Consider the following 18,765-nt stretch of genomic DNA (forward strand, 5'->3'; position numbering starts at 1 on the left):
ATTTTTTTTAAAAGATAATAATTACAAAAGAAATATCAAGAATAATATATAAATATTTTTATTTTTTTTGGTTTATCCACATTATATGATGTGGACTTGATAGAAGTGGGTATGGTTTGATCTATCGATTTGAAACCGATGGATCAATAATTGAAATACAATTAAATTTATTAAAATATTAAAATTCATATTATCATTAGCAAGGAATTCTATTTTTAAAGCTTAATCATTAAGTAATATGTATATTTGTTTAGATTTAAATTGATTTTTCTCAATTTAATTTTCTTAGATATATATTAAATTATAATATCACTTTCATATATGCTCCGACATAATCATGTATAGTTCATGCAGGTTCCTCTCATTTATTAAATGGGACAATTACAATTCCTAAAGCATGTCTCATATATTTATTTGTTTGTTTTTTTTTTTGTGCAAAGGAGATTCGAAATACACTCAATGATCATAGTCGAAGGCATATATTAGTCTTATACTTAATTTGATGGTGAAGGCTATACGATTTTCATCGAAATTAGGGTGAAGGAGAAGGCGAAATTTCGTTATGTCAATGGAGTTCTAAAAGAGCAATAGGGTGTAAAGTTGGATTGGTGACTTAGTTTCCTTCATTTCTCTCAACCGCTAGTTTTTCGATCTCTAGTGTTTAGTTAAGGTATGTTGTGTCAATCTCTACCACTAATCTTATTATCTCTTGATGTGCTTTTGTTAGCGAGGGAGATAACATGAACTATTGAAACTTGAAGCGAGTTTGTTCGCGAGTTGAGGGCTATATTAATGCCAAAGAAGTAGCACTCGTAGGAGTGAACAAAAGTTCGATTAAATCGAACAGACAGATCGAACTAATCGAATTTAAAAATTCAGTTTGATTATTTTAAAATTTTAATTTTTTTAAAAAAAAGTCAATTAATTCCATTTGATTTCAATTTTAAAATTATTTATTCGATTAAACTAAATTAATCAAAATAAAAAAATAATCGATAAATTTCTAAATAAATGAATTTATAAATTCCTAACTAATTGATAAATTTTTCATAATACTTAAAAAAATTTCATTATTTCAGTTAATTCGATTTTCGACCGAATTAACTGATATTTTATCGGTTCGATTTATTCAAATTTTATTTAAAAATTTAATTAGTTCAAAAAAATTCAATTCAATTTTGATTAATTCAATTTAGTTCAATTTTAACCGAATACTCAATTCTAAACACTCATGGCTATGTTGAATAAGTTTAAGGTAAGGATTGTTATAAGTATTGACGTTAGTTTAGCAAGATTTAGACTAATTTTTTTTTAATCTTTTTAGTTTCACGTTCTAAATCAAGAACAGCTTTGATCAGTTAATTAGATCCCAAAATTTGATCTCCAAAATTATAAGCATTTTATTCTTAGTAAAATGGCAAATATGTAAGATGTTCTTTTTCTTTCTTTCTTTCTTTTTTCTTTTCTTGTTTCCATGCAAAACAAAAGTTTGGGCAAAATTGTTCTCATTTTTTCCCATAATTTTGCTCCAAATCTATATCGGAGAGCCACAAAACATACTAGAACACCAACAACGATCCTCTCTTCCAACTACACCTCTCAGATTTCTAAGCTTCAGCTGTAAATTTTTGTTCAAGATCTCCAGTTAAAGCTTCTCTCGGACTTCCCGTCATCTTCCTCGCAGCTATCTCCGCCGGCGCCGCTGGAGATAGCCAAGTGAAGAGGACTTTGAGGAGAGCCAGATTGGGAAACACAAACAGTGCTCTGGTGTGTTGAGGAAATGCAGTTCTCAGGGTGACTCCAGAGATCTCTCATCGATAGAACTGCCTTATTGGTACCAGCTGATGAGGCATTAGGCATCTTTCTTATGTGTAATCTGTATTTCTGGAGAAAGAACAGGAATGAAGAATTAACTGAGAAAAAAATGGAAGTTTTGAGGAAAATGTGCAGAGATTGAAAGGTACCTGGAGGTGGCTTTTCACTTCGTCGTTGGTGAGATTATCAACGTTCATCAGTTCTCTGATGTGCTTTGGAGTTGCCACTGCATCATGAACAGTTGGTGATCAGATGGTGGAAGCTGTTTGATTGCTGCAGAAAGGGGGAAAAATGGAGCTTTTGATCATTAATTGTCTAAAAATCTTACCTTGAGGACCACCGAGTTGCTGGAGAGCTAGGACGAAGCGGCGATGCAGCTCCGGCGACCAGCACCGCCTCGTCTTCCTCGGAGCATGCTGCAACTGCAAGCTAAGGTGCGCGCCGCCGGTTGCCGGTGGGGCTCTGTCGGTGTGCTCGGAGTGTTCGTCGGCCGTCGAAGAGAAGGAGAAGGCAGCACCCTTGACGGCGGGGAATGATAGAAGAGAGAGATCACACGGCGTCGTCGAGGGCTTCGACGCCTCCTTTGAGCTCTTAAACGGCAAGAATCCCGCCGGAAAATGGTAGATTTTCGACTCCGAGCAATCGATCGCCTTCTCCTCCATGAGATCTGGCCTTCCATTTCTCTGCAACCAAAACCAAATTATTTATCTGCTAAAAAAAACATCAATCCGGAGAAAACGCCGCTCAAGATTCTTCCTTTGCACCTCATCCGCGATGCTTTTGCCATCATCATCGACCTTGTCGTCGGCGGTAGAATTAGGGCTCCAGAGCTGGGCGGAGCTCATCCAGTGTGTCTTATCCTTGCAATCTGCTTCAAGCTTCATCCCGTTCCCACCTTCCTCTTCGCAATCACTCCGAATGGATATGAATTCCTTGAAGCTGTGCCTCAGTCGCTCTCCCGGGCAGCGTTCGAGCTCCTTCCTCAACAGCTCAATCACTGCTTCCCAGCAAAAATCCGCATGAGAAACTACTGAAAAACTCCAAATTTCGAACCGAAATTACCGCCTAGGGTTCAAAACTCGAAAGGGGGAAAGAAGAGATTAAGCACCTTCGGTGAGGAGGAGCATGCAAAGGGGGAGCTCGCGCTTGAAAACCTCGATCTTTTTCCGCTCCTCCAGCAAGCTCCTCACCGACTCCTCCAACTTGGCCACCCCGCCGTCGACCGCAGCCGCTGCCTCCTTGAGGAACCCGCCGGCGCTCCTCGTGGCGATGAGCTTAAGATCCAGGCCGACCTCCGTCGCAGCCGACCCCATCGGCGTTCGCCTCCAGACTCTTCCCCCCTCCGCCGACCTCTCCGAGAACGAGGGCGACGACGGAGAGAGAAGGGGACGTGGTCCATTTTATACACAGGCGAGACTAGACAGACCGGTTCGAGCCAAGAAATGGACCGGAAAGAACCGGATGCGACGAGCCGTTTGCGTTCGTAACATGTTACAATGAGGCGAAACGAAACCGATACTTGCTCGGCGCCGAATATAACGATTTACACGAAAATTGTCAAATAAAAATCACGATAAAAAATAATATTATAAATAAAAATGAAGTACGTTTTTTGGGTGTAGGTGATTAATTTATGAAAAAAATATTATTAATTCAAATTTTAAACTAGAACTTTGAGGAATAAAAGAGAGAGATTCTTGGAGGAGCTGTAAGGATAAGTTCATCCTCATCATCAAAGATTCTCTTGTCCTTTTTTTCTTTCCTTTTTCAAATAATAATAAAATTATCATTTTTTATTCTTACTATAAAACATTTCAGTGAAAATTATAGACATTCAAATAATTAATAAAGTTTCAATGGGTTAGGAATTAGTCAAATAACATCAACAATTGATCTAGAAAACCAAATAATTTTCATTTATTTATTTATTTTTCAAATGACCATATTGCATACTATTCTACTCAAATATAATTGCAACTAGGTATGATATTGACAATCTTGGTTTTGGAAGGTGGATTCAAGATCTTGATAAAAATTTATTTAAATTTGTTCACAATATTTTAAGGATTATTAATTAATTCAAACACATACATAGAATGAATGGTCAATTTGTTCACCTTTTTGCCATTAAAAAAAAGACTTTCCACTTCAACTAAAAGGTTCTTTTTGATTGATGATGCTTCTTTATTAATTAATGATCAATAATTAAGATTTAATTCTGACTAAATCAACAACTAAAGAATAATCCTCCATATAAAATCCTACAATAGCCATGAGGGGCCCTCCACTCACAATGTTGGAGAAGAAACACAAACTTTGTAATCTTTCATATGATCTTCTTTGACTTTTTAACTTAATGCTCAATGGCTTTGTTGAAGTCCGGAATCTATTCTCTTAGAGTTCCTCCAACCATATTTTTTATGTATTTATTTAAAATATGCTCATAAGAATCCAAGGTCAAATCATATCTAGATAAGTGGGTCACCAAATCATGTCCAACTTAAACAACAAGCTCAACAAGAACATTGGTTTCTATGCTAAGGCCTATTCTTGTTGACCATTTCTATTGTGCTTAACTTTAGAAACTTGTGGGTCAACTCCAAGTTACATTTGGCTTTGCATGTGGTGAACCACATTAATATCTATAATTTAGTTGAATATAGATGGTTTATATATAATAAATGTATTAATATTTTTTTAACCTTATTTTGTCCTAATTATTTATTAGGAGAGTAAACCTAATGCACAACACCACCTTGCTACTTCTATAACTTTTTAGTGAAAAGGGGACATGAGCCATGTGGGTTATATATTGTTCTTGTGCAACAAAATAAAGAATATTCCACCAAGAGGTTGAGTGATTCTCCCATAACAATACTAAGAATACTTGTAGCAATAAAGAAAAAGTGAATCTAGAAAAATATGAATTGAAAAGTATTTAGAGTTGAGAGGCTCAAGTTTGAAAACACTTGCCCCTCATTTGTTGTAAGAAATTTGACTTTGGAATTGTGGATAGGACCTTAAACAAGTTAAGCCGAAGAACTAAACTTTGAGGTGTTTAAGCTTGTTTGATAAGGTAATTGAGCTAAATCAAATTGAGTCTAAAATGAATTAAGCCATTAAAATGACCATTCAAGTTAAATGTTATCAAATTCTCAATTCAAATTTATTTGATTATTTAAATTTTTATTTATTTGATTAGTTATTGAACTTGATAATTCAAATTTATTTATTTATTTTAATTTTTTTTATTTATTTAGCACGTTGATAAGAGTTTTATTAATAAACATAATTCATGAATATTGTTCACGAACATTAACAAGCTGAAAATATATATGTTAAGTTTATTTGTTTAGTTTAATGAGTTATTTAAACTTGTTTATTTAATTGATTTTGTATGTATTGAATGAATATAAACACTTATCCAATCGAATACCAAATTTATTTATGTATGTTTAATTTATTTACAACCCTAATATGGGAGACAAAGAAATGGTTCAAAACTTTAGTGGAGTTGAGGCTGTTAAAACTTGAAGGACCCGGCTAAAAGGTGTAGTCTTTTTTATCCAAAAAGATAAGTGAGATTCTTCCAAGACAACAAATATGTGTGGCCCCACTAAGAATATTGGAAATCAGTGAAGTAAATTTCATAAGTTGTGTAGAAATTTTTTACATGCAATGATACCAAGCTCCTCTTGTTCATGGGCTAAGATCCTTCATTTCAAAAAGATAAATGAAGTCAAGGTCAATTGTTAAGAAAACTAACATAAAATAAAATATTCAAGCAGATAAGATTGTTAATGACTCCATAAACTAATAGAGCAACACATGGATAAGAAGAAAAATTGGAAGTAATATTTTTTTAACATTGCTCAGACTATTAGATTTTAAGGCAAGCAAGAGATTAAGCCTCAAAGTCTATCTCTAACTTGCAGGTTTATGATTAATGATATCATATTTCTTTAATGGCATAGTATAATCAAACTTTAAATCTAACATCAATAAAAATGCAAATGCCCTTAAATTTAGTTGGTGCAGCTGCTACTGTTCATCAACTTTTGCTGTCAGACTTTAGAAGTGGGAACAGCATGCTACTATTTACATCAATCAAAAACTTACTAAATTCTTAAGAATTTTAGACAAAAATTAGAACTCATCAACTCCTATTGTCTTTTTTATGATCCATTATATTTTTACCAAATTATTTAATAGACATGGGTTCCAGGGACCATGCAATCAATTGCAGCACTAGAATCCACACTTGTCCTTCACTGAACAAAAGAATCCAAGACTTGTATGTCTCACAGAATATTGACTGATCCACTGTAATTATTTTTTCAAGGCAGCAGAGAGACATATAATGATACGGGAGCATGAAACTGAAGCAGGCGGAAGCAAAATATGCTGTTGAGTAATAATAACCTATTTGTCTACCTGTGAAACTTTGAGGCTTTCAGATTTCTGACTAGCTTCATCTTGGATCCATCAAAGGACAGCCATTAATGGCAGCTTGCTTTATCAAGCACCTTAGCCTTCTGCTGTCCAGAAAAAATATATTAAATGAAGAACAGAAAGGAAAGTTGAGCAAATGTAGTCACAGAGATTATAGTCTTACATGCAATGATCAATCACTTCAAAAGGTTCATTGGCTGAAGCCATTAGTGCTGCAAGTATATCTGCGATCTATCTATCCTTGGCTATTCACAGCTATCTCTGTAACAGTACTCGGCAATAAATTCATGCAGAAACTTACAATTGCAAACAGTAAATGTACATACCATCTTCTATAACTAGTCTGTTGGCTAAACACTTAGACAACTAAACTTACAAAGTCTCTCCTTTTTTTGGAATTAAATTATCATTTAATTCGAGTGAAAAGTGAGAATTAGATTGCATGCTTGCATAGAAACCTTACTTTTGTTTTGTTTCCAACCTATCAAGAACATTATAGTAATTGCAAAACACATGGAGGCTAACAAAACAAGAGTAACAAAACTGCAAATGAAGCACATTTTGGAAGGATCAAACTGGTAAAAAGGCTGGCCTTTCGGTCCTAGTTTAGTGACCCAGTTTTTAAAACATTATTTGTGAAAAAACGGGGACCAAACCTGGGCCTCGCACTAGAATCCTGTCCCAACAAAAGATGAGCTGTAGCAGTGGAGTTACTGAATAATTCACTTTTGACTTGTGCGAAGCTTTGTTTGGCCTTTGGAGAAAAGCAAAGCAAAGCACCATCAATGGTGTGAGGAACCGTAGCCTCAACCTTATCCACAATGCAGTTTTCTTTTTGACTTCTTTTCCATTGTGGTTTGCATAATCCTCCCGTCCTCCACCTCAACCTGCATGATCTTTGACATTGACAATCTTTTTAATCCCTACCCTACCATCATCAATCCTGTCTCCCAAGTATTTTTCTAGAGCAAAATAGGAAACTCAAGAGAGCCTTGTAGGTGGCAGCTAGCTAACAGGAAAAGGATGTCCACTCAAGGCCTTACTGTTCCCGCGCAGAAACGAGCTGTCTCTTATCCATCAAATTCAAGCAGTGCAGTGGATCAACTTCCACAGCCCTTGCATTCCGTGCATGGTCATGCATGCAACCAAAATATACGGCTTTCAAACCTCAAGTGGGACACCAATATCATATTCCTTTTCATATTAATAGTCTGTTTGGTTTATTTCTCATGCATTACACAGAATAAGGATTCATTGTTCGGTTATAAAAATAACCTTATAATATTAATTTTAGTAGAAATTTTATTTTTTCAATTCATAAAAAATAACTGTTCCTCTATTTTAGAATTCTTATCTTTTTTTTCTATAAGTTATAAATATTTTTAACATTTAATTTAATCTTTCAATAACTATATGTTATGAGTGTGTGACTTAGATTTATACTTATCATGTTAAGCTAATTGGTTGAGTCAAACAGACTAGTTGAGTCAATCGTGTTTGGTAGATCAAGCGAATTGAATAGGCTAGATGATGGATTGGTCTACCCAAGCAAATTGATTGGATCAAATACACTATAAGTTGAGTAGAGGGAGGTGGATTAGGCAAGCTAATTGTGTTGAGCTAGTTATGTAAGTTGAAGTGAAATGATTAGTCTAGTCATGTTGGGAAAAACTAAGGAAATCAAATTAGTTAATTAATTAGATCTGTCAAATGACATGGATCAATTAATAAGGAATAAGACAGAATTTTTTTATGTAGAAATAGGAAAATTAATTTTTTTTTATCTATTCTCTATAACATTCCTATAAGCCAAATATAAGATCATATATTTCGTTGCATTAGCCAAATTAAACAATACTATCTTGTTTGTTTCATTCAGAATAGCTGTTCCATCCATTTTCTATTTCATTGATGAACAAAAAATACCGGAAGCAAAAACTAATGAGATTCACCATCCTAATTAGAGAAAAGATAATACAAAAAAATAGTAACGATGGAAGATTTATTGACTCCTCAATCAAAGATAGATCTTAAATTCCATTCAGGACCCACTTCACGTGGAAAGGAATCTGCCTGTTTCACTCGTCAAATTCATTGCACTACCAAGCTAAAGATAAGAAACAACCAAATTGCAACTGAAAACATGTGCAGATTCTGTCTACCCATCTCCACAGGGATCTGATCGATCTTGTTCTGAATTATGAATGAGAAGAGAAGAATCTAATCTTAGTTGTGCTGCTATTGGTTATACCTACAGTGCAGAGGACAGGTCTGAAAGATACATTTCATGGTCGGTCATGTCATGTTAATATACTAAAATGAGAAAAAGTCAGAGAGAATCTAAAGCTAAAATCCAAGGAAAGATTCAAACGATTAAAACATGCTGTTTAAATCACAATGGAAGTGTACATCATGAATCAGGTGACTTTTGGTTCACTGACCATTCTATGGAGAGATTTTGGATGTGGGATTAGAAGATCGACAACTTTTGGATCACTAACCATTCTACGGAGAGATTTTGGATGTGGGATTAGAAGATCGACATTAGCAGCTAATTTTTAGATCTTGGGAGAATTTGTCAATGAGTTTAAAAATCTTGGAGGTTTGATGAGCTATACCTGTGTCAGATCTCTCTCCATATGAATGGTAGCCAGATGTGAAATTCAGAGGTGCATATGGATACCAGCGAGAACTGAACACAATGTCTGCACAAAAATAGAGAGATGTATAACACTTGTCTACAACATATGTACTTCCATTCAAACAACCACAAATAAGTTCCAGCATTTGTCAAAAGGAAGTTATATATATTTGATGCTATTTTTTGGTAATACAAACTTACAGATGCTTAAGAAGGGCGATGATTAAGCTATATAGGAATCTTTTACCAAACAAAAAGTGATGAAACTTCCACAGGTCATGACATTTTTGCATGAGTTCCAAACCTTGCTAAACTAGGAAAAACATCTACTGATATTTTCAGCCTAATAGACAATCAGCCAAGATTCAAGCATGACAATCTGTGGCTATTATCTAGCGACTATAATGATTAATCAGCAGTCTTTTTGTAACAACCACTCAACCTGTTTACCTTGGTCTGAGTTTGACTAAATTGTAGATGCTTGCATATACTACACATTTATCACATTCAATTATGTTTAGAGAAGGAAAAATAACTGGAGTACATTCGGGCAGTAGAAAAGTAGTGGCCTAACAGAAACCTTACCATTTGAAAATGGAAGACTATATGACCAACATATGCTGGAAAGTTTTATAATCCACAACAAAAAGGAAAAAAGAAGCTTCATCACTAAACTTCATCTACAATTTTGAATGAGAAACATCCTACCCACAAATTAAAGCATAGCAACTCCACCAGCAAATGACAGATTTTACCTTAACAACTTGACAAGGATCAGTCTGTGGTCAGTTAATAAATAAGTTTGAGCATATGCTCCAATACAGAGATGAAGAGGCGAGCGAATATGGATATTGTTAACCCGGTACATGCGCTCGAACTCCTTGAGGAACTGATCCAATCGCTACAAAAATAGATTTGGATTAATAGGAAAATTTTATTACATGCAATGAAACAACTAAAATTTATTGATTAAAGAGGTTGCTCACGCTTGCTCATTGACAGTATTATCTCCGTCTATTGTTTAGGTTTTGAATACATTTTCTGTATTGATATTACCAATGGTCCCTGCTGTTAATTGCTTGATAATCTGTTTTCTAAGATTTGAGTACAGAAGGTTATCTTCAGTCTAGATAGGAAATGGTCCGTACTGATAATCTAGATAACCTTCAGTATCTTGTCAGGAAATAAGATTTTCAGGCCATGACAGTATCTTGTCATCAAATGGCACAAAAAAATGGCACACCTGGTACAAATAAGACATGGATATGTGATTGTATCACAGTATAACAAACTTAGCAAGTTACAGAACATATCAAGATTATCCTGTTTGTAAACAAGATATAACCAAATTTTAATGAATAAAAAATACTGTACTATTGTATCTTAAGCACCATGGCAGGGATAACTCTAAAAACAAATATATTTTTCTTCAAATGTTTAACGTATTTAAAAAAGTGTTATAAATAGGTTAAACAGATCATCCTATAAAATAAACATGAACACAGGTCTATTAAATGGTTTAAGGTTCTTTCCAGTTTAAATAAACATCTCAACTTTTTGACACCATACATGTTTAGTTTTGCAATTTCTTTCCTGAATATGTTCATTTTTATTTTCTCATAGATTATTGCAATCATGCAAAGTGCAGATCACTTTTTGATTCAACAAGACATTAATTACTTTAATTCCTTCAAAGGGTGGAGTCTATTAGACTCAAGATTTTAACCATAAAACCTCACATTAGATCAGGACAGATTTTGCAAAAAAATTGTTTATTTTCATTAATCGGCCAATGACTTTTGGCAAATTAGCTACACTCCTAGGATAAAAATGACGAGAGATTCAATCTCAATATACTGTATAATTGAGTGCTTATCTTGATTTTGAAAGAAAAAGACAAAAAATATACAATGTAAATAGAGAGTTCCTATTTAAGATTTTAAATATGGGAAACACATAGAATGAGCATCTAGACAGTGTTTTAAACAAATATTGTGCTAAACACTCCAAAATTTAAATACTTGTATGGATCCTTGTGTTCAAATTATGATAGATAAGGATGATCTCTTTTATAACCGAAGCAGATAGCATAGGTTTGTTTGAAAGCTTAACTATCACAATAATTACTGCTGATAAGTCCAGAAACAAGATTAGTCCGGCTATTAGTAATTGTTGCCCACTCTCAGTTGCTTTGTTTTTTCAGAAATCTTTTTAGACAAGCGATAGTGCGAGAAGACATTAACACAAACATCAACAGTGCAGAACATCTATAATCACAAAACTTGGCAATTGATACTCGACTTAATAATGCTATGACCCTTGAACTTACTAATCCACTGGTTTTCACCAATTTATGAATTACCTCCAACAAATCATTTCACCCAGCAATCTCAGATTGGTATTCAGTAGCCACACATCAGAGAGAGAGAGAGGACAAACCCTAAGCAGTCGCAATCAACGTGCCGTCAGAATCAAACATGGCGACGAAATCCAAAGAGAAATCGAGGTTATTAACTCACCTTCTACTTCTTCTCGCTCTTCCTTGAGCATTGCTGCGGACGACGCCGAACTTCGTCGTGGAGAGATCGACGCGGGCGGAGCGGCGGCTCCTGGAAGCCCTCCGCTTCGAGCGCCATCGCGGCCCATTTTTTTGTAACGTTTAAAAAAGGGCAGGGATTTTAAAATATACAAAAATCTTGGGCTAAAGTGAAAAGTCCGCACGAAGGAAGCTTCTTCCTGTTTGGAGCCAGCTTCTTCTTCCTCCTCTGAGCTGTTCCTCATCACGCGATGATCGCGCCATGAATTCTAGCGGTGGAACTTCAATTCCCACATGGTTCCTGCCAGTCTTACAATTCCCAACGCCGCTAGTTTCGTCATGCACGGACTTCACCTCCTTCCCAACGCGTTAATCCAATCCTCTGCTCCGTATCTGTCGCCTCTGTTTTCTTCGCGAGCGCGCGAGCTTTAAAACCCCTACCAACCCCTCTCCTTTCTCCCATCACGATGAGTCTTCTTATCCTTTTTCTGGTTTCGGCCTTCCTTTCCGGCGCCAGCGCCGACGACCCCTACCGCTACTTCACCTGGACCGTCACCTACGGCACCATCACCCCACTAGGCGTCCCGCAGCAGGGCATCCTCATCAATGGCCAGTTCCCCGGCCCCCTCCTCGACTGCGTCACTAATGACAACCTCATCATCAACGTCGTCAACTACCTCGACGAGCCGCTCCTCCTGACTTGGAACGGCATCAAGCAGCGGAAGAACTCGTGGCAAGATGGCGTCTTGGGAACTAACTGCCCCATCCCTCCCCGTCGCAACTACACCTACAAGTTCCAAACCAAGGATCAAATTGGAAGCTACACTTACTTCCCCTCCACCGGAATGCAGAGGGCCGCCGGCGGCTTTGGCGCCTTGAACGTGCACCAGAGGCCGCAGATTCCGGTGCCGTACCCGAAGCCCGCCGGCGACTTCAGTGTCCTCGTCGGCGACTGGTACAAATCCGGCCATAAGGCGTTGCAGAGAACGCTGGATTCAGGGAGCCCATTGCCATTCCCGGATGGTCTCCTCATCAACGGAGCACAAAAACCCAGCACCTTTACTGGCGATCAAGGTAAGTTCTCTGGCTCAAATTAAGCACCAAAATTATTGAATTGATTCTAATTCGATCAAAATTTGCAGGGAAGACTTATCTTTTTAGGATTTCCAACGTCGGCTTGCAGAGCTCCATCAACTTCAGAATCCAAAACCACAAGATCAAGCTTGTGGAAGTCGAGGGATCGCACACGATTCAGAATATCTACGATTCACTCGACGTCCACATCGGGCAATCTTTGTCTGTCTTGGTGACGCTGGATCAAGATCCTAAAGACTACTACATCGTTGCTTCCACAAGGTTCACCGGCCGGAGAGTCCTCACAGCCACCAGCGTCCTCCATTACAGCGACTCCAAGTCCCCTGTTCACGGCCCGCTCCCCACCGGCCCGGCCTTCGGGTTGCATTGGTCCATGAAGCAAGCGAGAACATTTAGGTGAGAATCAATTCCCTCGATCGATTACAAGTGAGATTTCTTTCGACTGATAAAAGTCTCTTTTTTATGGAGGTGGAATCTGACGGCGAGCGCGGCGAGGCCGAATCCCCAAGGTTCCTACCACTACGGGAACATAACCAGGTCGAGATCAATCAAGTTACGGAACTCCGCGCCAGTGATCGCCGGGAAGCAGCGATACGCCGTCAACGGCGTCTCCTTCGTCGTTCCCGGCACGCCTCTGAAGCTAGCGGACACCTTCCACATCGCCGGCGTCTTCACCTGGGACAGCCTCCCGACCGCCACGGCGGCGAATGCCGGAGCCGAGCCGCCGGTCGCCGCCACGCCGGTGGTGCGGTTCCAGCTCCACGACTTCGTGGAGATCGTGTTCCAGAACACGGAGAACAGCATGCAGACGTGGCATCTCGACGGGTACGACTTCTGGGTCGTCGGGTGAGCTCTTTTCTAATAAAATTCTTAATAATTAAAAATAAATAAATCGAATTTATTTATTACTTTTTTTTAAAAAAAATTGATTTTAATTATTTTTTATTAATTGAAGCAGTTACGGAGCTGGAGACTGGACAGAGAGACTACGAAGACGATACAATCTAGTTGATGCTATCACTAGACACACTGTGCAGGTAAATAATAATAATAAATATAATATATTTCTGTTTTTTATTATGAATAATTAATTTGATTATCGTATTAAAATGTTAATTATGAATATTAATATATATATATATATATATTTATAGGTTTATCCAAAGGGGTGGTCTGCAATTTTGGTGTCATTGGACAACCAAGGGATGTGGAATTTGAGATCGGCAATGTGGGGAAGACAATACCTAGGCCAACAATTTTACATAAGAGTTTGGACTCCGGAGAAGAGCTACGCGAACGAATACGATATGCCTACGAATGCCCTCCGTTGCGGGAAGGCAATTGGTGTTTCTTGATCGCTAGCCGTAAGGAAGAGAGTAAAATTGTCGATGAGTCAAGGCTTGTATCTTTATTGTTTGAAGGTGTTGTGCAATTGGATATTTAGAAAAGAATTTTTTGTAATCTTGTCGAGCCTTTTGCTTTAATGGATGGTAATTGAGATTGAAATAGATTCAAACATATTTTAAAATTTTAAAAAATTTTTTTATTAAGTTTTCATAATTTTCACTAATTTATAAAGAGTATTTTAAAATAATTTTGATTAAATTAAGTTAATATTTAGAATGGAAAATGTGATGGCCTCTGTCTTGATATTATTATTGTTATTTTGAGAAAATGATAACAAGGCCCTTTTGATTTTGCCATTTATAGTTTGGTCCCTCTTAGCTGACCTTCTTGTCTCCCAAGCAAGAGATCGAAAACGAAGCAAGCGCGGTGAAGCTATAAAAGCTTTCGATCCGGCGAGCGAGGCCAAACCTCTCCTCTTCTCTCTCTTCCGCCATGGAATTCGCCCTCGAAGAAGGACGTCACATCTCCGCCGATTGCCCTGTTCTCCTCCTGGTACGCTATCCTCACTCACTTCCTACATCTCCTTCTCTGGATTTTTTGCTCCAATTAGGGCACCTTTGCTGTGATTTTTTAGCCAGGGCTGTCGATCGGCAACGTGGGGCAGTTGGCCATCGATCTCTTGATCTCGTCGACTGCGGCCGAAAGAGTTGGCTTCCTGGATGCGCTTTCCTTGCTCCCTTGCGTTGGAAATGATGCTTACGGTCCGGAACCTTCGGGGCTGCTCTCCCTTCCCCTTGAAGGTAATCGCTTCTTCCCAACCTTTTTTTTTTCCCCATCAAGTATTCTCTTTTCGTTGCGGCTACATGTTTGTGAGAATGCCTATTCATTTAATTATTTTGACATAGTCCTGAAAAGTATCAACGGCCGTTCTGTAGTTTCATTTCCTGTAATTAGTATCTACTAGATTTTTTTTTTACTGTGTCGTTCTGTTGCTGGTCTTATTTCTTCTTTCTCTGATTTCTATCAAATAATTGTATGCTGCCATTATTTAGATTCTGGTCAAAACAGTAAGTAAATTCAGTGAAACTGCGTTGATTTTACTTGGTCTCTGGATGTTTATACTGATCCTTCAAGCTATCTTCCTTTCACAGTTTATGAATCTACGCAGCATGCTTTATCTCTTATCCAGCAAAGGTCTCCAGTTGTCAAGGTGATTGGGCTTTTTAGTCAGTTTTTAGTTGTAATCACACTGAAGTAGTAGTGCGTAATAATTTGTTATTTTTTTCATACATGAAATATCAGAATTTGATTGTTTTTCTATATATTTGTAAGCACATATTAGCTAATCTGAACATTTTATAATTTATTACATCCAAATCTTACTATTAAGTCTCTTTTTCTTTTGAAGAATTTGCATATTGTAGGCTTTAATTGGAATCCTCACTTTTGATTTAAGAATTCTTTTCTTATTTATTTATTCAGTTTGTCTTCTAAAGTTTGGTATTAGCCGACCCCACCTAGTGGGATAAGATTTGATTGTTATTGTCGCCGTCATATTCTAAAGTTTGGTATAATTCTCAATGTAGTCCCTTCGCTTCTAGTTGTCTCTTTTTGTCCCTTGGTTAAAACTTTTTCATCCTAATTTCTTTACCCTTTTTATGTACTCTTCACAAGATCATTGAGAGTAATTTTTTTTTGCTGAAGTTATATTATGGCAGGCGCTCTAATGTTTCCTCACTATTATAGTGATATTGGATATTTTCATTGTAAATCTAACAACCTCTGTGTTGAATCAACATCAATTATTGTATGAGCTAATTTTAGGATCAAACAAATCTTTGGGGAAATTAAGCCTCTTGTATAGCTGTGTTAATAACAATAGCTGTGCTAGGAATATTGACACTGATATTGTAATAGTGACAGCACCAATTGGAGTTTTTTGGAGGCCTTCTAGTAATCACCCAAAAGAGGTTCTAAACTTTAAAGAAATCGTCATCAGTAGTGTAGTTTAGGAACAAGAGAGCTAGTACCTAGTGGTGTTGGAGATTTTTTCTTTTACCTAAATGTGGATGCTAATTTTATCATTTCATTAGCATTGTACACAACACAGCTTAGAAAGTTAAATATTTCCAAGATGAAGATCTTGTAGTAGCTCCATTGGCACTAGGTTCTGTGCCCAGTCCACTATGTAAGGATTTTTGAGGCATGAGGATTCATACCTCAATTATTTTGTTGGTAGATATCTAGAAAATTACATATTGTAAGGTTCTGTTATACTTCTCTTTTCCTTCAAATATTAGACTTGCTCACTCGCACTAGTGTTCATATAACAAACAAATTCTCTGCTACAATCATAAGGTTCTGTTCTGTCTGTTCTGTTATGCTATCAATTGCTATTCTGGTTGGCCTTTCCCACCTTTTTATTTTAAACTGCTGAGATGATATACGTCAGTTCTCTAGGTTGCCCTGTCTTCCAATATTCTCAATTGTCCTATATCAGCACACTATTTTTGCTCATTTTAGTTTAGTGTGAATGATTTAGATTAGTTAGTATGTATGAGTCTCATGTTGAGATTTCTAAACAGACTTTATTTTCTTCTCAATTGTAGTATATTGGGTATTTAGGAAATAGTCTGGTGTTTGTCCCAGTGTATGGTGAAAGTTATGTGAACTATAAAAAAATATACTTGAAGAATGTGAAAGCCTTCACATGATAGAATAATGCATAAATACATCATGAAGAAACATAATATAAAATTTTGCTTTAAGTCATGGTTTATATCTAGTATATATTTTGTTTATATTCAGCACGATAGATCTTATGCCAAAAATATTTCAGTAGCATGACTCTTCCTAAAATTGGATAAACTGAAGGGCACCTGCTGTGCAATGTGGCAGTCGTTGTTGCTATAGAATATATTGAGATGAACATCATCATTCTATGTCTTGGGCAGGGAATGATGGTTGAATTTTCTAAAGAAATGGCAGACTTTGTGTCAAGCATCGGAAAGAAACACATTGTTATTCTTTCAAGTTTAGATTCTGGTAGAATGAAGAAAATTGTTGCATCCAGGTACCTGATCTTTATCTTTATATCTGTTTACCCTTTTGGATTTCCAGCCTCCTTTATTTTTTCTTTTGTTACTTCTGTGTCCATTCAGTGATATGCAGGTATACTACATTTCAAGTGTGAACAGTGATGGAACTGATTCTGAGTGCGAGAGGTTAGGATTTAAGAGGCTGGAAGAATATGATTCAACTCAGAGACGATGGGCATATCTCAATGAACTGGCCGAAGGAAAACTGGTTCAGGATGATGAGATCAATCTTGAAGAGGAATTGTTTGATGACGACTATTATCCTGGCTTACCATTTGCTGCCTTATTATCTTGTTGCAAGGTGCTCCTTTTGCTAACCAATTAGATGACACTTTCTCCATAACAAGTTTTTTCTGGACTAACTTAATGTTTGGGATGTTGGACATAGGCTAAAGGTTTGAAAGTGACTTGTCTATTGTGCTACTGTTCCGAGGGGGACAATATTCCTGATTCCTTTCAATTAGCTGATGCAGCTTGCAAACTGCTGAACCTGAGCCCAGATAAATTCTCTGGTGAGTGTGCCAAATCAATATACAAATTTTCATATCGCTTTTCTTTCTTAGTGTCATGGTATGCATCTTGGATCAACTAGATCTGATTCAACTATTTGGGTGGATTCCAAGATCTTGGGTTGCCTCCATACCGTTTGTTGGTTGCATTTATATATGGTTTTATGAATACATTTGGTGTTGACTATTTGTACACCCCAGCATAGCCATCCTTCTATTGCTTATTGTGTTGATTTGATCAACATCTTTTACACCACCCATTACGGTCTCTCCTATTCTGTTAGGATCCATGATAAATTGGGAGCAATAGCAATATTAAGAGTCTTATCATGCGTAAAAAATGGAATCTGGTTTCGTGATCAAGTTCATCTTTAGATCGTGCGTTACTCTGATGCAGATTGGGTTGGTTCTCCTAGAAATGGTCAAATTGTGTTCTCTTGGGAGGTAATTTGGCTTCTTAGGAGGACAAGAAAAAATTTGTTATAGCTAGAACGAGTACTGAGGTAGAATATAAGGTCATGTCTCTATCAATATGTGGGCTTGTCCAAATTAAACAACCGAGATAGAATATGCCTCTAATCTGTTCCCCATTCAACTCGATCTATTCCCCTCTAGCCAATTCTCCAAACCTCGGTCCGAACTAACTGAAACAACTAACTTACTTTCATACATTAAGTTTCATCTTGTAAGAACGCACCCAATCTATTGATACTGAAGCTCTTATTGCTGTTTACTGCAGGTGATGCTAATGCACAGGGTGGATGGATTGTTCCTCTGTCATGGAAAACAGTTTACGGTCCTCCGCCCGATATGTCACTGTTTTAGACTGAATTCATCCACCACAGTTAGTCATTTGTTTTTCCTACAATGCTTTGCGGCACTAGAAATGGTTTAATCCCTGGGAGTGTTCCTTGTTTGTAATGAAAGTCGAGACACGAAAACCGTAGAATTAGTAGAAGGATGGATTTATGATGCATCCTTCTACGTTTAGGTTTACTAAACGTAGATTCGATGTTGTTCATAGCATATAAATTAGTAGCCATCAACAATGGAGCCGAAAGCCTTTCCTTCTGTATGATGTTCAATGGGAGCAGGAATGGGAGAGGTGGACAACAAAATGTTGAGCTTTCTAAAGGAGGTCAAGGTCGTGGTTGTGATCGGGGTCATGTTTGGCGAATGCTAGTGCCAAGATCACAAACAAGTGACAAGGTCAAGCTCATGGCAAATAAGATCATTGCGAAAATAAAATTGTAGCACAAGTGGGGCACAAAT

At 37.1% G+C, this 18,765-nt stretch overlaps 2 protein-coding genes and 1 pseudogene across 2 annotated transcripts; 2 read left to right on the forward strand and 1 right to left on the reverse strand.

Annotated features, from left to right (window-relative positions):
• Nucleotides 1–1,440: 1,440 nt before the first annotated feature.
• On the reverse strand, nucleotides 1,441–3,175 carry LOC141830641 (myb family transcription factor EFM-like; annotated as a pseudogene).
• An 8,673-nt stretch (nucleotides 3,176–11,848) lies between these two features.
• LOC141830617 (L-ascorbate oxidase homolog) lies at nucleotides 11,849–14,023 on the forward strand. Its single transcript, XM_074718021.1, has 5 exons — nucleotides 11,849–12,518; nucleotides 12,587–12,935; nucleotides 13,008–13,385; nucleotides 13,498–13,576; nucleotides 13,694–14,023. Exons 1-5 carry the CDS (start codon nucleotides 11,912–11,914, stop codon nucleotides 13,892–13,894), a joined length of 1,614 nt encoding a protein of 537 aa, XP_074574122.1. The 5' UTR covers nucleotides 11,849–11,911; the 3' UTR covers nucleotides 13,895–14,023.
• A 267-nt stretch (nucleotides 14,024–14,290) lies between these two features.
• Nucleotides 14,291–18,546, forward strand: LOC141830949 (uncharacterized). Its single transcript, XM_074718399.1, has 7 exons — nucleotides 14,291–14,438; nucleotides 14,521–14,686; nucleotides 15,038–15,096; nucleotides 16,841–16,959; nucleotides 17,048–17,285; nucleotides 17,373–17,496; nucleotides 18,233–18,546. Exons 1-7 carry the CDS (start codon nucleotides 14,379–14,381, stop codon nucleotides 18,316–18,318), a joined length of 852 nt encoding a protein of 283 aa, XP_074574500.1. The 5' UTR covers nucleotides 14,291–14,378; the 3' UTR covers nucleotides 18,319–18,546.
• The last annotated feature ends 219 nt before the right edge of the window (nucleotides 18,547–18,765 follow it).

This window comes from Curcuma longa, chromosome 6 (assembly GCF_044706935.1).
Source record: "Curcuma longa cultivar G26 ecotype Majalengka, Jawa Barat chromosome 6, ITB_CL_G26_1.1, whole genome shotgun sequence".
NCBI classification, from domain to species: Eukaryota; Viridiplantae; Streptophyta; class Magnoliopsida; order Zingiberales; family Zingiberaceae; genus Curcuma; species Curcuma longa.

What these genes read in the sequence shown, in the direction of transcription:
- LOC141830617 (XM_074718021.1), top strand. Translation starts at nt 11,912, where the DNA reads ATGAGTCTTCTTATCCTTTTTCTGGTTTCGGCCTTCCTTTCCGGCGCC. An exon ending in CACCTTTACTGGCGATCAAG is followed by an intron (nt 12,519 to 12,586) that starts GTAAGTTCTCTG and finishes CAAAATTTGCAG; the next exon opens with GGAAGACTTATCTTTTTAGG. An exon ending in TACGACTTCTGGGTCGTCGG is followed by an intron (nt 13,386 to 13,497) that starts GTGAGCTCTTTT and finishes TAATTGAAGCAG; the next exon opens with TTACGGAGCTGGAGACTGGA.
- LOC141830949 (XM_074718399.1), top strand. Translation starts at nt 14,379, where the DNA reads ATGGAATTCGCCCTCGAAGAAGGACGTCACATCTCCGCCGATTGCCCT. An exon ending in GCTCTCCCTTCCCCTTGAAG is followed by an intron (nt 14,687 to 15,037) that starts GTAATCGCTTCT and finishes TTCCTTTCACAG; the next exon opens with TTTATGAATCTACGCAGCAT. An exon ending in AAGAAAATTGTTGCATCCAG is followed by an intron (nt 16,960 to 17,047) that starts GTACCTGATCTT and finishes GTGTCCATTCAG; the next exon opens with TGATATGCAGGTATACTACA.